We start from the raw sequence: 24,517 nt of genomic DNA on the forward strand, positions 1-24,517 counted from the left end.
GTCACAATACTGGCCTTCGTTTGCTGAGCACCTACTATATGCCTCTGCATGGTGCTGAGTGATTTGAATGCATGGCCTCGGTTAATCCTCATAGTCGCTGTAGGAGTAGGTATCACTTTGCCCATTTTACAGATAATCTGTGTAACCAGCTAGTGGTTTGCACACCACCTAAGTGGCCGGACCCTGGCTGGTTTCTGCAGCATTCCCCCTACCCCCCCCCTACACACACACACACACACACATATGTTCCTGCACCAGTTGCCTCCCATCCTGGATGAGTGCTGAGCCAGGTCTCCCAGGAGCCTCATGCATCCTCCCCCTCTCTCTGACAGACTCCTGCAACTCCAGGTGATGCCTTTATCCCGTCTTCATCTCAGACACTTCCGGCTAGTGCAGACATGTTTGGTTCTGTATCTTTCGGCACTGCTGCTGTACCCTCAGGTAAGCCCTCTTTTTTCCACCTGCTTCCCTTCCTTTGCAGAAAGGGTTGGACCAGCCGCCAGATGTGCCAGAGCACCTGTGGAAGCACCGTTCTCTCATAACTCTTCAGGTGACATTGAGAAGCTGCCATGGGGTGGCAGGTGGGGTGGCGCCTTTCACAGAGGTCTAGTATGCTGCTGGCTGGAATACAGTGATGGCCTTCACATGGAATGGTCAAGATTCCATGTACTCAGGTGGTTAGATTTAGGGAGACTGGTACACACACAGCCATGCAGATCAGCGCAAGTCCATTTCTTCCTGTCCGTCTGAGCCAGAGGAGAAGAGGTGGCCAAGGAGAGTGGGTGAGTCTGTTCTCCAAAAACCTCTTGCGTTCTGATGGACAGACGTGATCTGCCTCCTGGTCTGGTGGAGATTCAGGAGGGCTAGGGTCCCCATACAGGAAACTTAAGGAACAGAGCAAACTACTTCACGGTGAATTGGGAGGATGATGTGGCTTTTAGTGATTTAGAACAGCGGTCACCAACCAGTGGTCCATGAGGTCCAAAAGGTTGGCGACCGCTGATTCAGAAAGTATTTGTTCTCTTTTCCAAATATTCTTTTATGAAAAGCATAGACTATTTTACAACAGGAACAGTATTAAAGGTGAGCTACAAATCGTGGAAGCTCAGGCATCTCGTTTGGAGGCATCAGGCACTCCATATGGCCAGTCCTCCTGGCGTGGACACAGCCAAAGATGGGACTAGTTCTGCTTCTTGCATGTGGGGGAGACTTAGACGTTTTCGCTTTCATTAACTACATATTTGAAATTCGTAGCTTCATCTTTCTTTCTCTATTGTAATCTTATAAATAGGACGTGGAGTTTAACTATTCTAGAATACCAATCTTCTTGCATTTTTTTCTATAAATAATTACTTTTAATTACACAGTGTTAGAAACAAATTCTTGCCACCAAATATAAATCTCGTTGTTATTCAAAGTGAATTAAAAATGTAGACCCTGTTCTGAAATAGTTAACTTACTCCTCATAAGCCCAGGGATCACCAGGAACTTTGAGAAGCAGCAAAGGTCAGTAGCCACTGGATCTGCTTACAATTTAGAAGATGCAATTCTAGCCTAGAAATGTATTCAGTTGCTAAGTTTCTCAATTGAATGTTTTATCCACCTTTAAAACAGGATAATGGCAAGGAATAGTTTTATTTACCCAAAAAGGATCTTTAAATTTCCTTGTGTAACATTTTAAATAAGAGAAGCAGTTTCCATCAGAAATGCACCATGTTCCTGTGCTGCCAACCCTGTATTCAGAATCCCTGTGCTGTGTCATTCATGAAGATATGCTGGACAAGTGATGGCAACCCCAGGCACTAAACTCACTAATTCCCAGGCATATTTGTCCCATAGATATTTATTGAGGGCCCACTGTGTTCCAGGTTCTGTTCTAGGTGCCTGAGGTGTGTTCGAGAATACAACACACACACACAGATCCCTGCCTGCAAAGAGCTTACTTCCTAGCAGGGAGAGAAAGAACAACATAGAAATAACATGTGAGACAATGATAAGCGGTATGGACAAAGAGAAAATGTAGAGCTGGCTCTGGGGGCTTTGGGGCAGGTGAAGGGCAGGTATGAGTAGAGGTTGTAATCAGGAGGGGCTCATACTAAGAAGAGACATGAGCAGACTGGGAGTGGTGAGGGCGAGAGCCAAGCAGGTATCGGGGCTAGGAGTACTCCAGACAGAGGAGGGATGATTGGCCCCTCTGGTCTCCGTTCCCCTCCCTATAAGTGAGAGGGTGGGATTGGGTGCTTGCGCATGTCTTCAAGCCCTAATATTTGATGAGAAGCACCTGCTGACCTGCCTGTGCCAGGTAGCACTACCCTGGGCCTGTCCCCAAGCCTGTGCCAGGGGAGGGCTTTGAAGGCCTAGATTTTAATCTTTCTGGTTGACCAGCCCTGTTGCAAACTATGGACAAGTCATTTCTGCACATCCAGATTTGGTTTATACAGCTACCAAAAAAAAAAAAAAATAGTGAATAGGTTGCTTCCAAGTTTTAGAACATGAGTCTAAAATTAATTTTAATTAGCATATTTTTGCTTTCTTACTTTACTTAAAATACAGTGAGGAGCAAAACTAGGCTTCAGTTGGTGTTAAATGATTTGCCTTTCTACTTCCTTAACTGGCCTTAAAAATCTCTGCAACTATTGCATCTCTGTCCCTAATTGTAGTGCCAGTGACAGGTGGACGGGGCAATGGAGTGGGGCATATGGTACAATGGACAGGCTGTGGGAGGCGTCTGCAGCCAATGGACTGGGTCTGAATCTTGGCTCTGCCATGTATTTACAAGCTTTATGCAAATTACTTCACCTGTCAGAGCCAGACTTTCTTCATCTCTCTAACTGAATTGAAAATAATAGTTACCTGCAACAATATCATGAGGATTAAATGGAAACTTAAGTACCTTGAAAAAGGCTGGTATTTTGTAAATGCTTCATGTAGAAAATACTATTATTATTATTATTACTCTGATTCCTACAATAGAAGAAAATTCATCTTGTTGTACCTATATTATTTCCCTTTATCTTCTTGGAATTTTTTTTTAATGAATCTAATAAAGCTTAGGTCCTTGGCTTCCTGATTGCACATGGCAGAGCTGGCCCCAGAACCTGGGGGCCTGGAGAATGTGAGACCCCGCCACTAACCAGCTGTGTAATACTCAGCTCAATCCCTTCTGAGCCTTAGGAAACGTATCTGTAAAATAGGAATAAGGATTCCACCTCGTGGGGCTGTTCTGAGGACTGTATGAGTTAATACATGTAGCAAAATATTTAAAGCAGTGCCTGGCAGTGTTCCATAAGAAACTGTGGTTCCATAAGAAACCACTCACCTGATGCTTGCTACCTGTTCAGCGGGAGCCCTGCTCTGCTACCCATGCTCTATGTAGCTGCATCAAACCTCCCCCATGAAGCTGCAGTTTCTCTAAAAATGTAAGCTCCACGAGGGCAAGGATTGTTTTCAACTGTTTTGTTCTTCACTGAATTTCCAGCCTCTAAAACAGTGCTGGCACCCAGTAGAGATATTTCTGCATGAATAACTGAATCAGTCAGTCAGTCCAATGAAATAATGTAGATGAGAGGCACCATGCAAGTTCTATATATATTTTGGGTACTCCCTTAGTTTTCAGTGTCTTTCCTAAATTTTAGTCTGATATTTTTTTTTTCTTTTTAGCAAATAATGAGCATGTCCCCAGCATATACCAGCATCTGGTTATAAATTGCAATTTTCAACACTTTTTAAAAATCTCACTGCAAGGCAGTGATGCAGGTGTTTCTCTTCACTTCACAGCAAGGAGGTTTATGATTGATCTCAATTCAGTGGCATAAACAGATGCTCCTTGGCACCTCCTCCCTCTGCTGTGGAACGTTAATGAGTAAACAGTCTGAGCTGTTATGTGGCTGCAGTGGCAGCCACCAAGTGGCTCCCTGTGTCCGGGGCTGCCACAGTCCTGCCACGGAGGTGTCCCATCAGGCATGTGCGATGCTGTGTGACCAGAGCACCGAGGAAGGAGGTCTGGGCGGAGCCCAGGCAGCAGGCACTGCCCCCCACGGGAAAAGCAAGTGAGACCTGCATGTTCTCCAACATGATACCCAGTTACCCTGTGCTGCCTTTTTTCCTGTTGAATATTGTACTTTGGTCTGAAACAGATGGCATGAAGCCACAGAGACATGCTAATAGCTCTCTCCAGAAAAGTGTGCACAATCCATCTGTTAGTTCCTTGTAGGAAAAAAAAAATGATGAGGAGGGGGGAAAAATGTCCTGCCACCAACGTAGATTCACCAGAGATCACAGCACTTACAGGTCTTGGAGTCTAGTTGCATCCCTGGAAGGATGCAGTGAGGTATTTATTCTACTATGACTCACTCACCTTATAGAGAGCCTTTCCCCAGCTCAAGCTTTTATGGAGCAGCCAATGTGTGCCCCAAACTGTGCTAGACACAAGGGCTAGGGGAGATAAAATAAAGCGTTTCTGCTAGAAGGTGGTTTCTAGTCTAATGAGGGAAGACAGAATAAGCAGGCAATTACAAGGCAGTGTGACAAGTGCCATGAGAGAGATGAACATGAGGATTGTGGAAGCTCAGAGAACTGAGAACCAGTGAGCCAAGAGGTCAGGGAACAGGGAGGTGATGCTAAACTGAGTTCCAAAGAGTATATAAGGGGTAGATACACAAAGAAGTAGGAGATGCTTTCTAAAGGCAAATGGACCAGCAGAGGCGAGAGAGAGCAAGTTGAGTGTTGTCTGCATTGGCTGGAGGAAAAGGTGCCAGTGGGAAAAAGATTTGAAAATGGGGATGAAGTGCTGGGTCTAGCAAAAAGGGGAGGCAAGATTCAAACCCAGCCAGGCCTGGTTCCTAGTCCTCTGCCCTTCCCACTGAGACACGCTGGCTGTGGAGGCTGTGTGATGTCAGAAGCCTTTAACAACTGGCAGTATTGCTCTCGCCCCCACACATTGCCTGGCTTGCTCTCTCACCGCAGTCTAGTTTCTGTTTACAAGTCATCCCCTTAGAGAGGTTTCCCTGACCACTGCTCTGGCATGCAGGCTCCATGAGAGCAGGGACTTCTGTCTTAGTCATCCCTGCATCCCCAGTCCCTAGCACACAGCTGGACACTCAGGGGTTTGCTCAGTACCTTTTGGCCAGCCACCTGACTCCAGGAATCATTCCTTCCCAGGATGCCTGACTTTCCTTTTCCACATTTCAGGTTACGTTGCCATGGGCGCCGTCCTCCCATCCTTCTGGGGCCAGCAGCCCCTCGTCCAACAGCAGATCGCCATGGGTGCTCAGCCACCAGTCGCTCAGGTGATGACAGGGGCTCAGCCCATCGCATGGGGCCAGCCGGGTCTCTTCCCTGCCACTCAGCAGCCCTGGCCAGCTGTGGCCGGGCAGTTTCCGCCAGCCGCCTTCATGCCCACACAAACTGTTATGCCTTTGCCAGCCGCCATGTTCCAAGGTCCCCTCACTCCCCTCGCAACCGTCCCAGCCACGGGTGACTCCTCCAAGTCAAGTCCACAGACCGACAAGCCCAGACAGAAAATGGGGAAAGAAATGTTTAAGGATTTCCAGATGGCCCAGCCTCCACCCGTGCCCTCCCGCAAACCCGACCAACCCTCCCTCACCTGTACCTCAGAGGCCTTCTCCAGTTACTTTAGCAAAGTCGGGATGGCACAGGATACAGATGACTGTGATGACTTTGACATCTCCCAGTTGAATTTGACCCCTGTGACGTCTACTACACCATCAACCAACTCACGTGAGTGCCCTTCCTAAACCTTGTGCGAGTGATGCCTTGTGTCTGGGCTCAGGGAACTAATCTTAGTTATCTATATACTAGAGGCCCAGTGCACAAAAATGTGTGCACTCGGGGAGGGGGGTGTCCTTGAGCCCGGCCTATGCCCTCTTGCAGTCTGGGACCCCTTGGAGGATGTCCACCTGCTGGCTTAGGCCCGCTCCCTGGAGGATCGGGCCCAAGCTGGCAGTCAGACATCCCTCTGGCAGCCTGGCAGCCCTTGGGGGATGTCCACTTGCCAGCGGGGAGCAGGCCTAGCTGCAGTCAGACATCTTTAATGCTGCTGAGGAGGCAGAAGAGGCTCCCACCACCACCACCACTGTACTGACAGCCGTCGGCCTGGCTTGTGGCTGAGCAGCACTCCCTCTGTGGGAGCACACTGACCACCAGAGGGCAGCTCCTGCATTAAATGTCTGCCCCCTGGTGGTCAGTGTGTGTCATAGTGACCAGTCATTCCCAGTCCTTCTACTCTTAGGGTCAGTTTGCGTATTACCCTTTTATTATATAGGACAGAGGCCTGGTGCATGGGTGGGGGCCGGCTGGTTTGCACTGAAAGGTGTCCCGGATCAGGGTGGGGGTCCTGCTGGGGTGCCTGGCCAGCCTGGGTGAGGGGCTGATGGCTGTTTGCAGCTGGTCACACCACCTTCAGGGTGGGGGGTCCCCACTGGGGTGCCTGGCCAGCCTGGGTGAGGGGATGAAGGTATGGTCAATTTGCATGTTTGTCTTTTATTAGTGTAGATATAAAATGCAAATTGTCCCTGTGGGAGTTTGACTGGGAGACTGATCGCTCACTATGACATGTGCTGACCACCAGGGGGATGGTGCAGAATGAAGGGAGGCCCCGGCTGGCAGCCAGAAGGCCCTGATCAGCCCTAATCACCAGCCAGGGCTAGGGGCCCTACCCGTGCACAAATTTCGTGCTTCGGGTCTTTAGTATTCAATAGGACTCTTTGTTTATGTTACTCTTACTATAACATCCGTACCTCCCTGCATGCTTTACATTTATTATTTTTGTGCTCAGAACAATGCTTATGACAAGTTGCATTAGACCTATTTGACAGGTAATGAAAGTGAGATCCAAAGACAAAGAGAATAGACCAAGTGGTAGAATTGAATATAAACCTGTTGATTTTCTATCACATCACTCTGCCTCTTAGGTTTCTGTTCATTTACTCATTCATTCATTCTTTTATTCACTCATTCACTCACTTGTGTATAGCCCAGCAATGATACAGGATCTTTGTATGGTTCATTAAAATAAAAATGAACGGTATATGTGAATTAAATAATTTTAGGAACAAGGATAAAAAATTAGAACATTAAGATCAGGAAAGAGTTAGGGCAGAGATATAGCAACCATAAGGCCTCCTACAATTGGTATAGCTAAAGCCAGATTGGGACTCAAAGCTTAGAGGCTAGTCAGAGAGAAAAGATGATGGCCTGCAAGAGGCTCAGTACTGGGAACTGGACAGCAGCTTCATTACTTACTAGTTTTGTGACTCTGCACACATCATTTTATTTCTCTGAGCCTTGATTTCCTCATCTATCTTGGGTTTGGGATTATTAAAAGGATTCAATGGTTCATGTGCTAAAACATTCTGTAGTATACCTCACAGGGTTTGAAATAGTTTTATTGTGTATTGTTTTATTGCATGTAGTTTTATGGAGTGGTTTTGTGCAGAGCTCTGGACCAGGGCTCTAATCTTGGCTCCTCCACCACACGCTGTGTCCTTGGGTGTGGGTAGGACTTCTCTTAACCTCAGCTATGTTGTAGGTAAAGTAAGTGATAGGCAGTGTGCCCCATTCCACTTCTGATATTCAGTGGTTCTAGCCCAGCTCACTTTTCTGCTGCAAACATCTGGGAAACCAGAACTGTGCAGCCAATCACAGTCCAGATACACTTGAACACACTTGTGCTTGGTCGACACTGTTTGGGAAGGGTGTCTGCAGATTCAGCTTGTGCCTTGACAATTGATAAGGAGAAAGAAAAGGCTCGTGGAACAATGAGTTTGACGTTTTCATTACTGTCACAACTGACACGGATCATTTCTTGGCCAATGCCATGAATTGTCCACACACACAGAGAATCTAATGTTCACATAATTAGATACTGTCATTGCAGTCAGATTGAGGATACTGTTCTGAAATGGATAAGCAACCTACTTCTGCTCAGGCCAGATGATTTACATGGGGGAGCATCTCAAAGTTTCAAGGAAGAATAATGAATAAAAGCAATGAAATATTAAAGACATGACAGTCATGCATAAATAAGCAAGCATCTTTGGAAAACAAATATTTCTCTTTCAGTGTGCCAGCCACAAACAGCAGAGGGGAGTTGAAGTCCTTTGAGGACAGGAAGTGTGTCTTCATTATCCCTACACATCTTGTACTGTTGGCATAGTACCTATAACAGGGGAAGGTTGCAGAGAATGAAACAAACAAAACCAAGGACACCCACTTACTGGTGTGTCTGGGAGCAGGTTTGGCAGCCTTGGCACTATTGATGCTGGTTGAGGAGCCTCTCCTGTGCATTGTAGGGTGTGAAGCAGCATCCCTGGCCTCCACCCACCAGATGCCAGTGGTATTATACACCTGCTCACTAGTCATGGTCAAAAGTGACTCTGGCTGTTGCTGAGTGTCCCCTGGGAGTGAAATTTCCCCAGTTTGAGAATCACTGTTTTAGAGCTGGAGATAGTCCATAAAACCTCCTGAAGGTTAAGGCTCTAGCATAAATTAACTCCTAGTTATGCTCCCTATTGATTTCACTCGGTAAGTATGAATCTCTCAGAATTGGCAGGTCATCTGGGATTCTGAGCCTTTGGTAAGCAATAAAACACTTCAAACACAAGTCAGAATCAAATTATATTAATAACTATTAAACGTCCACAACTTAGAGTGTTTCCATATAGCTTATCTCACTTAAACCCACGCTAACTTGTTTGTTCCATAATCATCTCATGGAACAAAGCATACTTCCTTTTAAATGAGAGAAAAACTTAATATTTTATTTTAAAGAAAATGAGTGAAACCAGCCTGTTTTCCTCTTTTCCATCAGCATCCTCTTTAATATGTTTTGAGTGGAGGATCAGTTAGACCAACAGTAAACCTCCAACAGTTGAGTAGACAGTGTCAGACAGTGTTAAACTCCAGTGCTCCTGCCTTGGCCGTGGTTAGAGTGTCGGCTCAAGTACCAAAGGGTCACAAGTTTGATTCCCCGTCAAGGGTTTGTACCTTAGTTGCAGGAATGTGTAAGGAAGGCAACCAATTGATGTGTCTCTCTCACGCTGATGTTTCTCTCTGTGTGTCTTTCCCTCTCTCTCCCTTCCATCTTTCTCTCCTCCTCCCCTCTCCCTTCCACTCTCTCAAGAAATAAATGGAAAAAATATCCTTGAGTGAGGATTAAAAATGTTTTAAAATCCTAGTGCTCCTCTTTCATAACTGTGTTAACCCTGAGAAAATCACTTCACCTCTCTGAACTGCAGTATTTTCATCAGAAAAACAAACAATAGCATATTTATATCAGAAAGTATAGTGGATGCGAAGTGCCTAGCACGGTCTAGCTCACTGGCACATAACAAATTGCATTGTTATTCTAAATATAAGTCCATTGAGGCAAGAGGAACTCACCAAGTTTGAGATTCACTCACTGTTTGATAAGCAGCCAGACTACAGTAAATTTTGAGAAGTGATGGCAGGAGGTGCTTATCAATGGTGTTGAAATTTAGCTACCAGCTTAAGCCACGGTACCCCTCACTTGGTCTGAGCCAGTGAATGGTATTTTCAATAGCAAATTAGAAATTTTTAAAGGAAGAGTAGTTTCAAATGTCGTATTTGTTATAAACCTCTGGAACAAATGAGACAAGGAAAATGTGGGATATCAGGACAGAAGGTGAACACCCGTATAGAATGAGGACTGCAGCACCAGCTTCAAAGTGACCACCAGTTATAGCCATTTTACCAGATCCCTGAGACACGCCTTATTTAACACGTGTTTATCAAACAAATATCTACTGTGTGTCAGGGAATGAAGCTGGGTTCTACCAGTTGCCAACTGTGTGGCCTGGAGCAGTTTAGCAACCTTCACATGCCTCTTCTGTGTAATTGTCATAACCCTACTCTGAAGAGGTGTTATGAGGGTTACAGATGTTGTCTGTAACATTTCTGACAGTATCTGGCACATTGATGGCATTCAATCAATGTGTATCATTGTTCTCTGATCTATTTATTCTTACTGAATTAATTGTATGATGTTAAGCAAGAGAGAAGGGAAAAAAGTATGGTTCTCAACTTGAGCGTGCAGAAACACAGTCTCTGATTCCGTAGGTCTGGATATTTGCGTTTCTATTAAGTGCCCAGATGTGGCTGCTGCTGCTGATTCAGGGACTATCCCTTGAGAACCATTGTTTATTTCATTCATGTGGACCAGCTTCTTCCTGTCGGTCAAGAATGTGAGATACATGGAACAGACTGACAGCTGTCAGAGGGGAGGGAGACAGGAGGGGGGAGAGAGGGTGGAAGAAGGAGAAGAGATTAGTCAAAGAATGGACACAGACAACAATGGCCAGGGAGAAGCGGGGTGGGGGCTGGGTGGAGATGGGCAAGGTGGGGTAGGGGGAATGAGAACATCTGTAATAATGTCAACAATAAAAATAAAGTTTAAAAATAGACTTAAAAAAGAATTGAGAGGACAAGATAAATATGTACAGAGGAAATATTAAACTGTTCACCTGATTTGCCGGTGATAGGAAGAGGAGTCCTGTGACTTGACTGGAACGTAAGTAACCAGGTCCCCGAGGTTTCTGTGAGGTACGCACGTTTGCAGCCAGGCACTTACTGGGTTTCATCTCTTTGCATGGTCTCTGTGCAGCTCCAACGCCAGCCCCTAGACAGAGCTCGCCATCCAAGTCATCTGCATCCCACGCCAGTGACCCTACCACAGATGACATCTTCGAAGAGGGCTTTGAAAGCCCCAGCAAAAGCGAAGAGCAAGAAGCTGTAAGTGACGGGCTTATTCTTTCTGTTTTTGTTTTTCCTTAACAGCAAAACCTCTATAGCTGAAATGGACAGTGCATGAGGAAACCTTAGTAGAAAAGAATGCTGGCTCAGGAGCTTAAGTTCTAAAGGGGTCACTAAGGGGCTTTATGTTCCAATGAGCAGCTAAAAACCATTGTCCTTTCATTAAGTTGTTCTTACAAGTTCTCCTGTTTGTGGGCGCAGTATCCTCTAACTGAAGTTGCTGCCTGCATTAAAATAGCCAATTACTTGTGTGCATGGAAGTGTGCCCAGCTGTCTTATATTTTCAATTGTTGTAAAGGAAAAAAAAAAGTGTTATCTTCTTGTGTTCTAGCCCGATGGATCACAGGCCTCATCCAACAGTGATCCATTTGGGGAGCCCAGTGGGGAGCCCAGTGCTGATAATATAAGTCCACAGGCCGGTAGCTAGATAGCGCAGGTCTGGGTAGGTATCTGTCCTTTTATCTCCTTCATCCTTAAACCATCTGCTTTCCCTTTTATGCCTGTTCCTCACTTTGAAAGTTACATCCCTGATCTTTGTACCATCTCTCCTTGCTGAGCATATCCCTGAATGTTCATATCATCTTTCCTTGCCTGATGTCTGTTTGTCACCTAATTTTTCTTCATGGATGCATGACCTTTGACATATATTGGGAAATAGGGGTAGAGGTGAAGAGTGGGGAATGGCCCTATTATTTTATTAATGATATGTTCGCAATGATTGGTGATGACAGAATGAGGCATGGTCAACGCTACTTAACGTGGATCCAGCTTCTGAAAGCATCGATTCTGAGATGGACACATTCTGCCCACCCTGATCAATTTTCAGTGAGACATGGTTCCGATGTTTTAATCTGATAAACAAAGTGTCACTGCATTTGCCTGCACTCCAACCAAACACACTGAGAATCCAGACTAAGAAGCAACAATAAGTGCTTGAAGTAAGACTGATAGAGATGTAAGATCATGGTAGCCCATTGTGTCTAGCCAAAAGGGGCCCTGCCCCCTTCCCAATGGGAAAGGGGAATTCAAAGGCCAAAGACATGCAGCATTCGCTCCGGGGCTCTGCAGTTTATACCTGTACTACAGCGTGTGCTGGCTCCCAGCCACTTCAGATTCCATCAGCAGCTACTTTGAGAGAGGTATGCTCCCATTTACTACAAGTGGCTTTTGGCACTTGAATTTCAATACATCTGATTTGATCCAGAGAAAGAGTTGCTGATGAGGCGAACCTTCTCAGGAGACAGAAGTATACCTTGTTACCCCGACGTGTTTTCTCAGTCACTCCTTGACAAATGTGTTTAATTTTCAAATACTTTCTTAGTTTTCCATAGTGCAGGGGACTGCTAGGCTGTATCCACAGAGCTTCATTTTCTTTAGTCCTCAACAGCATGGTCAGAACCATTAAAATGGTAAATAGTTTTCACTGTTCATAAATGGATTCTGAGGCTCCCTTATAATCATTCTCAGGTCACATGTAAGTTATTGGGATGGTTATTGAAAGCTAAGAGTGCTTTGAGAGAGCATTTTGTTAATAGAGTTCATGATCAAAGAACTTAATATATTGTATATTTTGCCCTGTTAGATCAGTACAATAGCACATAATTATACATCATGCCATCCAAAACCATGATCAGTCTTTGCAAGACTGATACCCATCTACACTATCAATCTTGCAAAGCTATTTGGGGAGCTGGTGAGTTAAAGGCAAAATCATGTTCCAGGAAAGAGAAAAGTTGAGTATCCTGGGTGGACTCCTTCGGGAAGAATCCCCAGAAGGTTTTCTACCCCTTGCACATGTGTTATTTCACATGCTCCATCTTGCCTTGAAAATTTTGATGAATGAACTAGAGGCAATGAGCCATTCATCAGGATAACAGCAAATATCATCCTAAAATTCAAGTTCTGCTAGAAAACAAGGATGACTTGGACCATTTGCAGATCAATGTATCAAACCCTCACATTTATGAGCCTGTTCAGCTTGAGAGAGTGATGTCAGCTGAACTGTCATGTGGGGCTTCAGCCTGTTCTGCATTTATTGCTCCATCCAGAACCCTAAGCTGTGGCTGAGTTGTGAATGGATGTAGCATGGTGTAGTGAGAAGAGCTTAGGATTTGGAACTTGAGTTCAAATTCTAGCTCAGCTACTTAAGAGCAAGAAGTCTTGGGCAAGAACCATAATGCCTGTCGAGTCTTGGTTTCTTCATCTGCTAGAAAAGGCTTATATTACCCATGATGTTAACTGAGAAAGCATAAGGTGAGTCTCTAGCATGGAGGCAGACACTCAGTACCTAGCTGAAAACTCAGTTTAAAAATCTGGGTTCTAGAGTGAAACTGTCTGAGTTGAGAATCTGGCTACCACTTACTAGTTCTATGACCCTGATGAGGTTTTGTACTGTCTCTGTCTTATTTTGAAAAATTAGGATAAAAAGAGTGCTGCCTCATAGGGTTATTGTTTGAGCTACATGAGGTGATGTTTGTGAAGCTCTTAGTACCATGTCTGACACATAGTAAACACCTAATAAATGTTAGCTGCCACACCATCCCATCACCATCACCACCACCAAAACCAACACCAACATCACCGCCAACACCAACATCACCACCAACACCAACACCATCAATACCATCAACAGTAACAACATCACCACCAATACCAACAACAACAGCGTCACCACCATCATCACCAACGCCAGCATCATCATATGTGCTCAATAAATGTAGGTTCTCCACTACCATGGATTATGTACATTAGACCTTCTGTTAAATAAATTCTACCATAAGGACCCAGGCCATTGGCTGGGAGATTTTGCTTTGTACTTTATATCTTCAGATAATTAACTTTTAACGTGCCTCAGCACAGTTTTGAAGTGGGGAAGGAAAGAAAAACCCACTTCTTAGCTCTCTGACCTTCCCTGTCCTGTAGTCAGAATGACACTAGTTAGGGCCTCACAGGCCTCTTTTCACTTCCAAAAAAACACAAAAACAAACAAAGAAACAAAAAACAACAGTCTTATAGTTACATGTAAATCATCATAAGCAGCTCCCAGCTCCAAAGGAGGGCTGGACTCTAATCTGCAATGAAGCAATTTTCTCCCTTTGAAAGCTTAGCCTGGAAGTTTTACAATTGCCTATCAAGAATTGCATGCCAAGGGGCTGATGCCAGCCTTGCAGACACCCACCCGGAAGTCCAAATGAGCCTTTCCGGACCTCTCCATCAATAGCAAGCCACGTTTGATTTTTCTGTCTCCATTCCATTCACCATCCGACCAGCTGGAAATTTACTAACTGCAATTTCTTAGTGCCTTTCCAGGCGTTCAGAGAGGATAACATGCAGGGATGGTTCCATCCGTGGTTTTATTTTCCCCTGTGCCTTCATACAATGTGAAAGCAGGAGTCCTGTCTTCCTTATCGCCCTCACAACCATTATCTCCAGCTGTTTTTTTTATTAGAAATACCTGCACAATTCTGAGTAGGCAGGGTGACATCTGTTGATAAGTTAAAGCCGCTTTGCACCACAGTAAGAGGAAACCAAGGGACTCAAGCCTTGAAGGTGGGAGCTTCGGGGCCCATCTCAAATGGCATTCTTGTGTTAGCAATAAAGCGAAATATCTTCAGTTATTTCCTTTTTCCCCTCCCCTTCCACCTGGGATAATCACGTGTCTTTGAAAGACTGGGTCAATGGGGGCAAAAAAGAACCCAAATAATATTATAATGGCTGGTGTGGGAATGGCAGGTAATTTATACTTCACTGATGTGTTGCTGAACCAATTTTAAGGGCAAAATGTTAGCGTTTGAGGAGATGAAAGAAAAATGAAAACATTTATTTGGTTTAATGGCTAAGTAAATAAACTGCCTATCAGACTTTCCCAGCTGTCAAGCCAAAGTAGTGTCTGTAACAATAGGGAACTGTTTGCTCTGTCTCCCTTCCTAACAGCAGATATTGCCATAAATAACAAGCTGCTGTCGTTTTTTAATACTGATCTTCATAGCAGGAACCCAAGACATATAAAATAATACCTGATGGATTTCTAGTGTTCGAGGGAAAAGAAAGCTGAACTTCAGATGCTCAGAGAAGAAGAATCATAAAAAAAAAGAAAAAGGAAAAAGAGGAAAAGGAAAGAAGAAGAAGAAAAAAGACACACAGAGTTCAGGGGACTTGGGTCTGAATGATGGTTCCAAAGCAGATGGCTCTAGACATATAACCCCTCTAAACCCTGGTCCCTCATGTGAGTAAATATGGATAATTAGAACAGCTCCTCCCAAGGCTTCCCAGAATCATACAATTTCATGAATAAGAAAGTGCTTTGCAAGCTTTGAAAGAAAGAACAATATGTGTCTTCAGGATGATTATTACTATTCTGTTTTTGAGTAGAACCAAACAGCAGAGTCTTAAAACAGAAAGCCACAGGAACAGAAAATAATCCGTCCATTCCACAGGCACGGGACTTAGAGGGAAGTCCAACCCACGCCATCGGGAAGGCTCAGGCAAGGGATGTGAAGGGTCTGGCTGAGGGCACCATCAGCCAGGATGGGAGGTAGGCTTTGGGCCAAGAGATACCTAAAAGATGACATCCGGAGGAGATTAAGACTGAAGGGAAATGGGAGGAAGGGGACGTAGTCTAGAGTTACCCCAGGCTCCTGGTTTTGAGGCCTAGGTGGTACCAATCCCTGCACTAAGGTACATAAAACAACATGCTTGAGCAGAAAAAGGCAGGTTTAGTTTAAGCCCAGAGATCCTGGATGTGAGACTCTGGAGGTCAGAAAAGAAAACCAAACAGGAGATTGAGATTGCAGCATGGTTTTAAGTCATGTGGAGTAGTGGGCACAGCTAGAATACACTGTTTGCCCTGTACTACCAGCCAAAGGAGCTGGGCTAGATGGGGGAGCGAGGAAACCAGCACAGTAATGAGATCAGACCTGGGCTGCCCTCCTGGCTCTCCACCATCTCCCCTGGACTTTGGGCTAAACAGTCATCAGATGTGGAGGCTTCAGTGTCTGCCTGTAAGACAGGAACTGCCAGCCTGAGGGCCCTTCTTGCTCTGACACCTACACGTGGTGGTGGAGAGGGCAGTGGCTGGATGTGCTTCCAGGAAACTCTAGGAAAAACAAATCTAATTGATAATGGGCAGAAGCTGATCAGTGGTTGCAGCACCTGAGTGAGGGGTGGACTGAGAAGGACACAGAGTTTTTAGGGTGAGGAAATGTCCTACTTGATTATGGTGGGTAGGCACACAGGTGTGTACATTTGTCAAAACTCATCAAACTGCATAGGCAACATAGGAACCTTTCATTGTATGTAAATCATACCTCAGTGAAACTGATTTAAAAATCAGAATCGGTAAATTCATAGAAATGGAAAGTAGATTAGAGGTTACTAGGGCTTGGAGATAAAGGGGAATAGGGTGTTACTGTTTAATGGGGACAGAGTCGAAAAGAGTTTTGGAAATAGTGGTGATGGTTGCACAACATTGTGAATGTAACTAATGCCATTGAATTGTATAAATGATTAAAATGGCAAAAGCTACGCCATATATATTTTACCACAAAATTTTTTAAAGCTAAAAAATAAAACCTAGTTATATTCCAGGTCTGCTTTGTGCTGGCTGAGTGACCTTGGGCAGGTCACCAAACTCTGGGGAGCCTTGCTGCTTCTCTGTAAATGGAGATGGGATTGCCCAGGGTACAGCCTCAGTGTGATGCCCACATGAGATCACGAATGTGATACAGAAGAGGCCTTTAAAGACTGCAAATGTTTCTGTAAATGTAAGCTGTTATCACTCTGCGGTTCTGCCTGGCTGCTGTACGTGAGCACATGATTCATACTTGTGTTCTGCTCTGCAAGTATGTGGAAGTCTCTGTTCTCCACAGGGCCTGCAGCCAGATTCCTCAGATGAATGCATATCCTTTCTGCCCAGTTTCCTGGTCTGATCCACAGACAGTATTAGGTTTCATCACAGAGCCCGGTTGTAGCGTCTGTTACATGCTGTGAAGGAGAAGCCACCGACAGGTGATTTTAGGCCTAAGAGCATCTTCTGCAGAGTAAACATAAAGCCACGGGCCAGACATATGGGAACCTAGTCTTTCTTAGAGACTGCCTCCTCTGTGCTAGGCAATCTCGGTGTATTTTCCCCTTTAATGCTCACAGCACAGCTCACAGAGAGGATTTCTAGCTTCATTTGACAGATAAGGAAACTGGCTCTCAGATGGCTAAGGGACTATCACAGAGTCCTATGGGTACTAAGTGGGTAACAGTGAGAAAGAAGATGGCAGCCTGGCAGCCAGGAGCCCCACCCTCACAGCGAGGCCTTGGTGCTCTGTTGACTGTGAACTAACTAGTTCACTGATCATCAGCGTCAGACAAGACCACTCTGTGACCATGATGGTCAAGACAGATCACTCAGTAGCCATGGCCCAGGAGAGGCAACATAAGCATCGTCCACAGTATAAAAATGACCAAACAGCCTTCTCTCCTCCCTTTAACCTTGCTCTGTTCTTTCTACCCTCAAGATGAGATTTATTAAAATAATCATAGTCCTGCTTCCTAAGGGCATCCACCCTAGAGAAAAAAACACTTACATTCTTGGCTCTCCCCCAAATCATCTAACACAAGCCCAAGCCTGTAATAAGCCCTTCCTAAGGTCCTCTTACACAGATACCGTGGCTCCCTTGCTGCAGTGAGTAATCAGCCCAGCAGGTTCCACTGCAAGTGTGTCCCCAGGGGCCTCAGGCTGCAGGGAATTGGCAGTGGGGATACTAACTAGATCTGCCTGATTTCAAATCTGCATGCTTTCATCCCTTCACTGCACCTCCCAGCAAACAGGGGAGTCAACTTAAGTCAAAGATTGGTTAGTTGGTTTGGGTTTCATTTGTATTGTCTGGTTTTTCCATCTACTTTATTGTCCTCTAGAAATGAAGATATTAAGATGCCAGGCCCAATTGAGCTTAAAGTTCATGAGGACTCAACAGCTCCTGATAAAAGAACTGCTCATTCATTCACTCACATCCTCAATCTCCATGTTGTTAGCAGGTGTGCTGCCCATGTTCCAAGCTCTCACTCAGCATCTGGGATACTGATGTGAAGGGTGCAGTGGGGCTCACTGTGTAGAGGCTTTAGGAGCTACATGGTGGCGCTGTAGACAGAGGTCTGCACAGAGCACTAGAGAGTCTAGGAAGCCATTATATTTGAAATGATTCTGAAAGAAGGGAATATCAGGTGCAGGACAAAGAGAGGCCCAAAGGCAGGAGGAACTGCCTGAGCAGAGTCTCAGAGGTGGGAAAGGACTGCCTTGGCAGGTAGACCAGAAGTACCAGATGGAAGAGGGCATAGGAGAGAGTGAAGCCATATTATTGGAAAGGCCTCCTGTGCCATCCTGAGGCCTTTGCATTATCCTTGGGGTAATAAGGAGTCAGGAGGGTCATTTCAAGCAGGAGACTGGCATGACCAAATCCATTTCAGAAAGAACATTGTGGCAGAGGTGTTAAAAATGAAACATTTTTTAAAGCCTGCTATACGTGACCTGATGGTTGAGTTTGACTCGTGGTCTGGAAGGTGCATTTATTAGCTCTAATGGACTAGGAGACTAATGGGTCTCATGTGCCCAGCAAAGGGGCTTTGGCCTTGCCCTGTGGGTAATGCGGAGGCTTTGAAGGATTTGAAGATGTGATCAAATCTGCCCAGTGAAAACTAAAGACACCAGCGTGCTATGCTAGCGTGTGATTCCATTTAGACATTTTGGAATGTTGAAAACAGCCTCAAGACCCTATCGTGACCTTGTGGGAAGTCAGGTTGGAAATTTCTGGGTCAGGTGATTGCCAAGCTCCCCCAGCTCTGACAGTCTAAGATTCAGTAACAAGGAAGGCAAAGCTACTGCCCAAATGGATAATGCATCACAGTGTCAGACTTTGGGACGATCTGCGGCTTGGGGTTTCCACGCCACTGCTCCCCTTCATTAGTGGGGATAATTGAGAGTTGACTGCACTCGTTACCGCTGTTGTGATGGGTATTTGAAGCTAAATTCCAGCAAGCAGGGGACGTGTGAATATTTATCTCAGCTGCAGGAAGTTAATGCAGTGTGGCATTAATTACCCCATCTGAGCCTGCTGTCTTCTTCTGTTTTAGGGTGTCATTCTCTGTTGAATAAATTAGTTCCAAACTTAGAACAGAGCACATTGTAGGGTGAGATCAAAGCAGCCTGAATTCTGAGGGCATCCAAAAAGAAGGGTGGGCTGAGGAAGTCTACTCAGAGAAGGTCAAGAGGCATCCTGATAGCCTGGCGTAGGCCCAAAAATGGCTTTTCCCGGGATTTGTACTTGACAGCTCCACCTTGGCTCACCCCAACCCTCCTTCCTTCCCTCCCCCTCCCCCACCCCAAGATTACAAACACACAGGAAACGAGCAAGTTTAGCCTTACAACAGGTATTGGAAACATTTCAAGATGTTGACAGAGAATAGATTAGGTGCTTAATAAATCATCTTGCTCTAGATCTTGCTAGATTAGATTTTGAGAGAATTAAAGCCAAATTAGAGTGTTTTTAGTAAAGAACGTTGATATTGTATCGTAGTCATTCATTAATTCAACAAACTTTTATTGCACACATACTGTGCTAGATTCACATTTAAAATGGCAGAAGGAACTGGTGAGTGGTAACCAGAAGCAGGGTGTGGAAGAATGGGCCTCCATACTTTGTCATTGGATACTTGAAAGAAGAATTGCATGTTTTTGTTATGTTTAAAGGACAGAATAAAGTCCCATGAATGTAAAGCATTGGGGGACAAATTGGTTCTCTTGTACATTATGAAATAGGGTGCCTGGAAGGCTAGGAGGAGCCTTCTCCCTGGAACAAGATAAACATAATCCTATATAATAAAAGACTAATATGCAAATCAACTGAACAGCAGAACAACCGGTTGCTATGACGCACACTGACCACCAGGGGGCAGACGTTCAATGCAGGAGCTGCCCCTGGTGGTCAGTGCGCTCCCACAGGGGGAGCACTGCTCAGCCAGAAGCTGGGCTCACGGCTGCCGAGCGCAGTGGCAGTGGCGGGAGCCTCTCCTGCCTCCGCAGCAGCACTAAGGCTATCCGACTGATGGCTTAGGCCTGCTCCCGTGGGCTCCCGGACTGCGAGAGGGTGCAATCAGGGCGGAGGGAACCCTCACCCCCGAGTGCACGAATTTCGTGCACCAGGCCTCTAGAAAGTGTATAAGGAAATAGCCTGTATCCTATTCTCAGCATGGTTACTAAGTAACCCTGTGACTTTGGTGAAACAAAACCTCTCCTCTCTGGGCTTCAGATTCCTCATCTGTAAAATGATGGATCTGGACAAAATTATCTTTTAGTCCATTTCAACTTTACAATCAAGATGAACAATGTGATATATGAGACACAGGAGAGGCAGCACAATGACCCTGAGATCACATACCTCCCTGACCTTCCGTTTTTATCTGCAGAATGAGGATGGAAAGAATAAAAGCTATTCTTAGAACTCTTAGGCAGATAAAATAAGACACGAGGGAACTTGATAAACTCCAAAGCACTCTATACACTACAGCTTGAAGAGTTGGACCCTTTTTTATCAGCTGTTGTAATAGACTAGGGAAAGTACTGGACCTACTTTTAAGTCTCATCCCCCAAACTCACTAGCTGTGTAACTATATGCAAATGACTTAACTTTTCTGTGCTTGATTTCTCATTTGCAAAAGAGATCAAACATCTGCCTTACATGGCTATTGTGTTAAATTAAAAAGTCAGTGTACTCTAAAATGCCTACTGTGCTAGACACACAGGAGGGGCTCACAGGATGCCATTTCAATGTGATAGTTCAAGAAAATAAGCAAATAAAAAGGATCCACTACTTGCATGGCAGGATACAGGCTAATATATAATATATGGCATAATTAGGGTGTAGCTATGTTTATTTAATTCTGGAACAAACATCCAATAGTGGCAGCATAAAGGTCAGTTTTAATGGAAGGGCCTATCTACGGTATGCTTAAGACCAGAGCATTGATCTAGTCTTCCTTGGCTATTGCATCCCAGGCCTTTGACATGAAGTCCTGAAGTGCTTTCAACAAGGCCAAACACCATTTACCACCTACGTTTGGATGGAAAGGTTGCTATGTTCTATACAGAACGCCTTGTGTATGTATGTCTCAGGACAACTCCAATGTGTGCAGGCAAAGGTCTGACCCAATCTGAAACAGCAGATGGAATGCAAACAAGTCCCAGAAGTTTTTAACTAAGATCTAAAGGCACAATTGCTGTTTCCCTTGCTGTGAAGTGTGCCCAGTCATCACTGCTTAAAGAAACCAAAGGGCAGGTCGAAATAGAATTTCAACCGTATCAAGTGGACATTCATAAAACTGTGTTGAAAAAAATCTCCACTTGAGTCATTATAATAGTTGCTATTTTCTGAAGACTTGTTATGACCAAACACTGTGCTTAGATGTTTTATCTCTAATCCTTCAAAAGCCCTACAGGATGAACAGTATCATTCCCATTTCATGGTTGAGTCTCAGACAGGATAAGTTACTTGTCGATATCACACAGCGTGTTCAGCTCTCTCTACTATATCATGCTATTTTCCTAACAGAGAAATCAGTCTCACTTGAAAATCAAGGACAAAACAGGGTGAGTAGTTCTTCCTGATGATTAAAATAAGTTGCCAAAATGATATGCACCATGATCAAATACTCAAAAAATCACCTCAGGTCATCCATCATACATTGTCACCTTTCTGTTCTAATCCCAAACTCTCCTTCCCAAGTTGTCTCAGAAATTCCTGTCTGGAAAAGAATGGGTCTCACTTTGTCCCTCTGTCCCTAGGAGCTGGAGCCTCTCTATGCGCAGATCCACAAACCTAAGAAATAGCATCAATGCGGGCTCGTGGCGGGTGCTTCTTCAAGACTAGCATGGAAATCAGCATCGCGACAGGCTCTTATATTCTTTCACCTCACTTCATCCCACAAAGAAATTCATAATTGCCCAATGGAACTTGTTTGGAGGAAGGAACTAAGAGTTTTTGGCAACCAACAGCAGATACCTATGGCAGCACAACAAAACAAGGACACACAAAAGTATAAGAAAATTATACCCGACGTTAAATCACAAATCAAGCAAATGCTTACCCAACAAACATTCTGAGCTCTCTTAATGTGGATTGAGAATGACCCCCTCCCCAAGTATGCAAAATCATAATTCTCTTTTTATTTCTCTACATGTTACCCGCTGTAGAGACGTGAAACTTGGAGTGACAGGCCTCAGAGTCTTACAGCAAGGTTGGCACTGACTTCTTTTAGGCAAAGGAAGAGGTCCTCTGTGACCACACTCTCATCATCCATATGCCTTTTGACATGTGATGATGTTACTTTATCACTGCACAGGGCCTGGCCTGCCATTTTCTCCCTTTCCTTCCTTTGTCATGTTTGAAAATTAATGAGTGTACAAATTTTGTATTGCTTTTGACTTTTTTAAGACATTGATGAAGAAACCTAAGTGGGGGAAAAAAGTCTCATATGAATGAATTAACTTGAAATCGCAAGACAAATAAGTGGTTGATAATTCTTTATGATCAAGAATGTTGCCAAAACAACCTTTTAGCTATCTCTGCATCCTGGTGAAGAAAGACAGCTTTCTGTTTGAACCCTCATTCTGTGAGTAGGAAAGGACATCAAGTCCCATTGATGAGAAAGATGAAAAATGCATCTGATTTCCTAAGAAGCTCTAAATTCTAAGTACAATGAAACAATATTTTTTATTTTTCCGATCTCTTGCTGCTGTGATGCTATGCAGACAAGTGTCTTCTCCACGTGCCATTTTCAAAGAAAAGTCATTTGCCAAATAATTCTGGTATAATCCTGGTAATGTGGCCCTGGATCTTAAAAACTGACTTTCTCATGGAACAATGGTGGCGTGAGTATTCAGAATAACAAACTGATTCTGTGATCATAATGGTTCATCTCTATCTCTTTTTGTACATCAGAAAATTCAAATGGGATTTTTATTTTATAACTTGAAAAAAAAAAAAAAAACCTTACCATTAAACTCTTTAAATATTTAAGGGAAATGGCTTTAAGGAGTTCTAATGAAAAAAAAATTGCCAGGTGTTTTTCTTTTTGTAAATATAAATGTTAATGAAAATGCTTTTTAACAATGCCATTACACTGTAGAGAAGGTAGCAGATTGAGTGCAAGATGTGACAAGCGTGATGGATGGGGCTGGCTTTCCAGATGTTACTCTGGAGCATATGGGAGGAGGCTGGAGTTCAGGGACAGCTGGCAGCAGCAGCTGGCCAATCAGCAGCTAGTGAACAGGAAGGGAGCATGTAACTCCATCATCTCATCTAGCATTTCCACAAGAGTGCCTGCCCCCCGTGTAAAAGAAGAACAAGGCAACTCACATTTTGAAGGTCTGTCCTTCAGATTCTAACCCTCCCTCCTGCCTCTCCACTCCCACCTTCTCCCATGGAAATCACTGGACTATTTGTACATGAAACAGAAGAGTTTAAGCTTCCTTTTTTTACATGTATGAGACAGAAAAAGTGTAGTGTTCGGTTCGTATGTTTAGCACATGATTTTCATAAAGAATCTATATATTTTTGCCCTACAGAGAATTGTTCTACAGGTCAAGTGTGTTTTCCGATGTTCCTATGCAGTTACAGTATGTTGAATTTAGTGGTTTAACACTAAGAAGAAAACTTTAAAGAATCATGTGATTAATTGGATTTGAGGGTAATTACTATTATTTGGTTTTAAAATTCAAAAATTAGAATTTATATTGATATGATTAACTTAAATAGGCCTGCGTACTTTGGTTCCTCATATCAATAGAAACTGAAATGCTTTGGAAGAAGGTAAACTTGCTCGCAAAAAAAAAAAAAAAAAAAAAAAAAATTGATAAGTCCATGTGGTGGTTACTGTTGGAAGCCCAAATTTGACATTATCAGGTCACTGGAATCCAACTTTTTTCCAGTTAGGTAAACTGACCAAATGTCCATTACGGAATCCATGTAAATGTCATCCTAAGGCGGAAGGTCTGAAGAACCAGAAAAGTGAGAAGGGCCATTTCCCTCCCTCCGTAGATATCACTGTTGGTCCACATGACTCCTCCAGAAAAGTGCATGCATTTGACAATGAAGTCATCTTTTCACATGAAGGAGGAAATGGGAAAGGCGTGAGAACCATAAGAGATGTCCTGAAACCATTTTGATGGTGTTTTCTGGGGATTTAATAAGATGGGCAGTTCCCATGAGGAAATGGCTTACATTGCTATGTTGTCCGTAATTCAGATTCTAAACAAGTGGTGCTATCTTCTCCCTTGATATGGCTGTCTTGAGTGTGTCTGGCAGTATTACCCCATTGTACAGATTCTTTGGGTTGCTTCTAACACATTCGAAGTGAACCTTGGCGGAGGTCGCTGTATCAGTTAAAAACCATTCCAGAGCCAATGTCATAGCAGAAGGTGAGAGCCCAGTGAACTCACCATTCATTGAATGTGATTGAAAATGTAACTGGCTCTGAGCTTAACGTATATGGTCCATGTGATGCATTCCAGTGAGGGAAATAAAGTCAAGTTGTTAGACTACCATTCCTGTTATCATTGGCAGAATTCTGATGTTTAACAAGCACTGTTTGGTGAGCTCAGAACCACTGTATCCTATTCCAGGAGTACAGTGGAATTTCCAAATAAGAGCTGAGGTGCCAATACCAAAGGGTCATGGGGAGTCTG

General features: G+C 44.2%; 1 protein-coding gene across 5 annotated transcripts in view; it reads left to right on the forward strand.

The window, feature by feature from the left end:
* The window catches only part of DAB1 (DAB adaptor protein 1), a 713,425-nt gene extending 689,769 nt beyond the window's left edge, over positions 1-23,656 (forward strand). For all 5 annotated transcript variants that reach the window (XM_081088461.1, XM_081088458.1, XM_081088460.1 and 2 more), the window contains 5 exons: positions 333-441; positions 5,191-5,739; positions 10,643-10,770; positions 11,123-11,233; positions 21,617-23,656. In XM_081088461.1, the coding sequence (XP_080944587.1) occupies positions 333-441; positions 5,191-5,739; positions 10,643-10,770; positions 11,123-11,218 (882 nt within the window). In that variant the 3' untranslated portion in view covers positions 11,219-11,233; positions 21,617-23,656. The remainder of the gene's footprint in view (positions 1-332; positions 442-5,190; positions 5,740-10,642; positions 10,771-11,122; positions 11,234-21,616) is intronic.
* The last annotated feature ends 861 nt before the right edge of the window (positions 23,657-24,517 follow it).

This window comes from Myotis nattereri (assembly GCF_964212035.1).
Source record: "Myotis nattereri genome assembly, chromosome: 3".
NCBI lineage: Eukaryota > Metazoa > Chordata > Mammalia > Chiroptera > Vespertilionidae > Myotis > Myotis nattereri.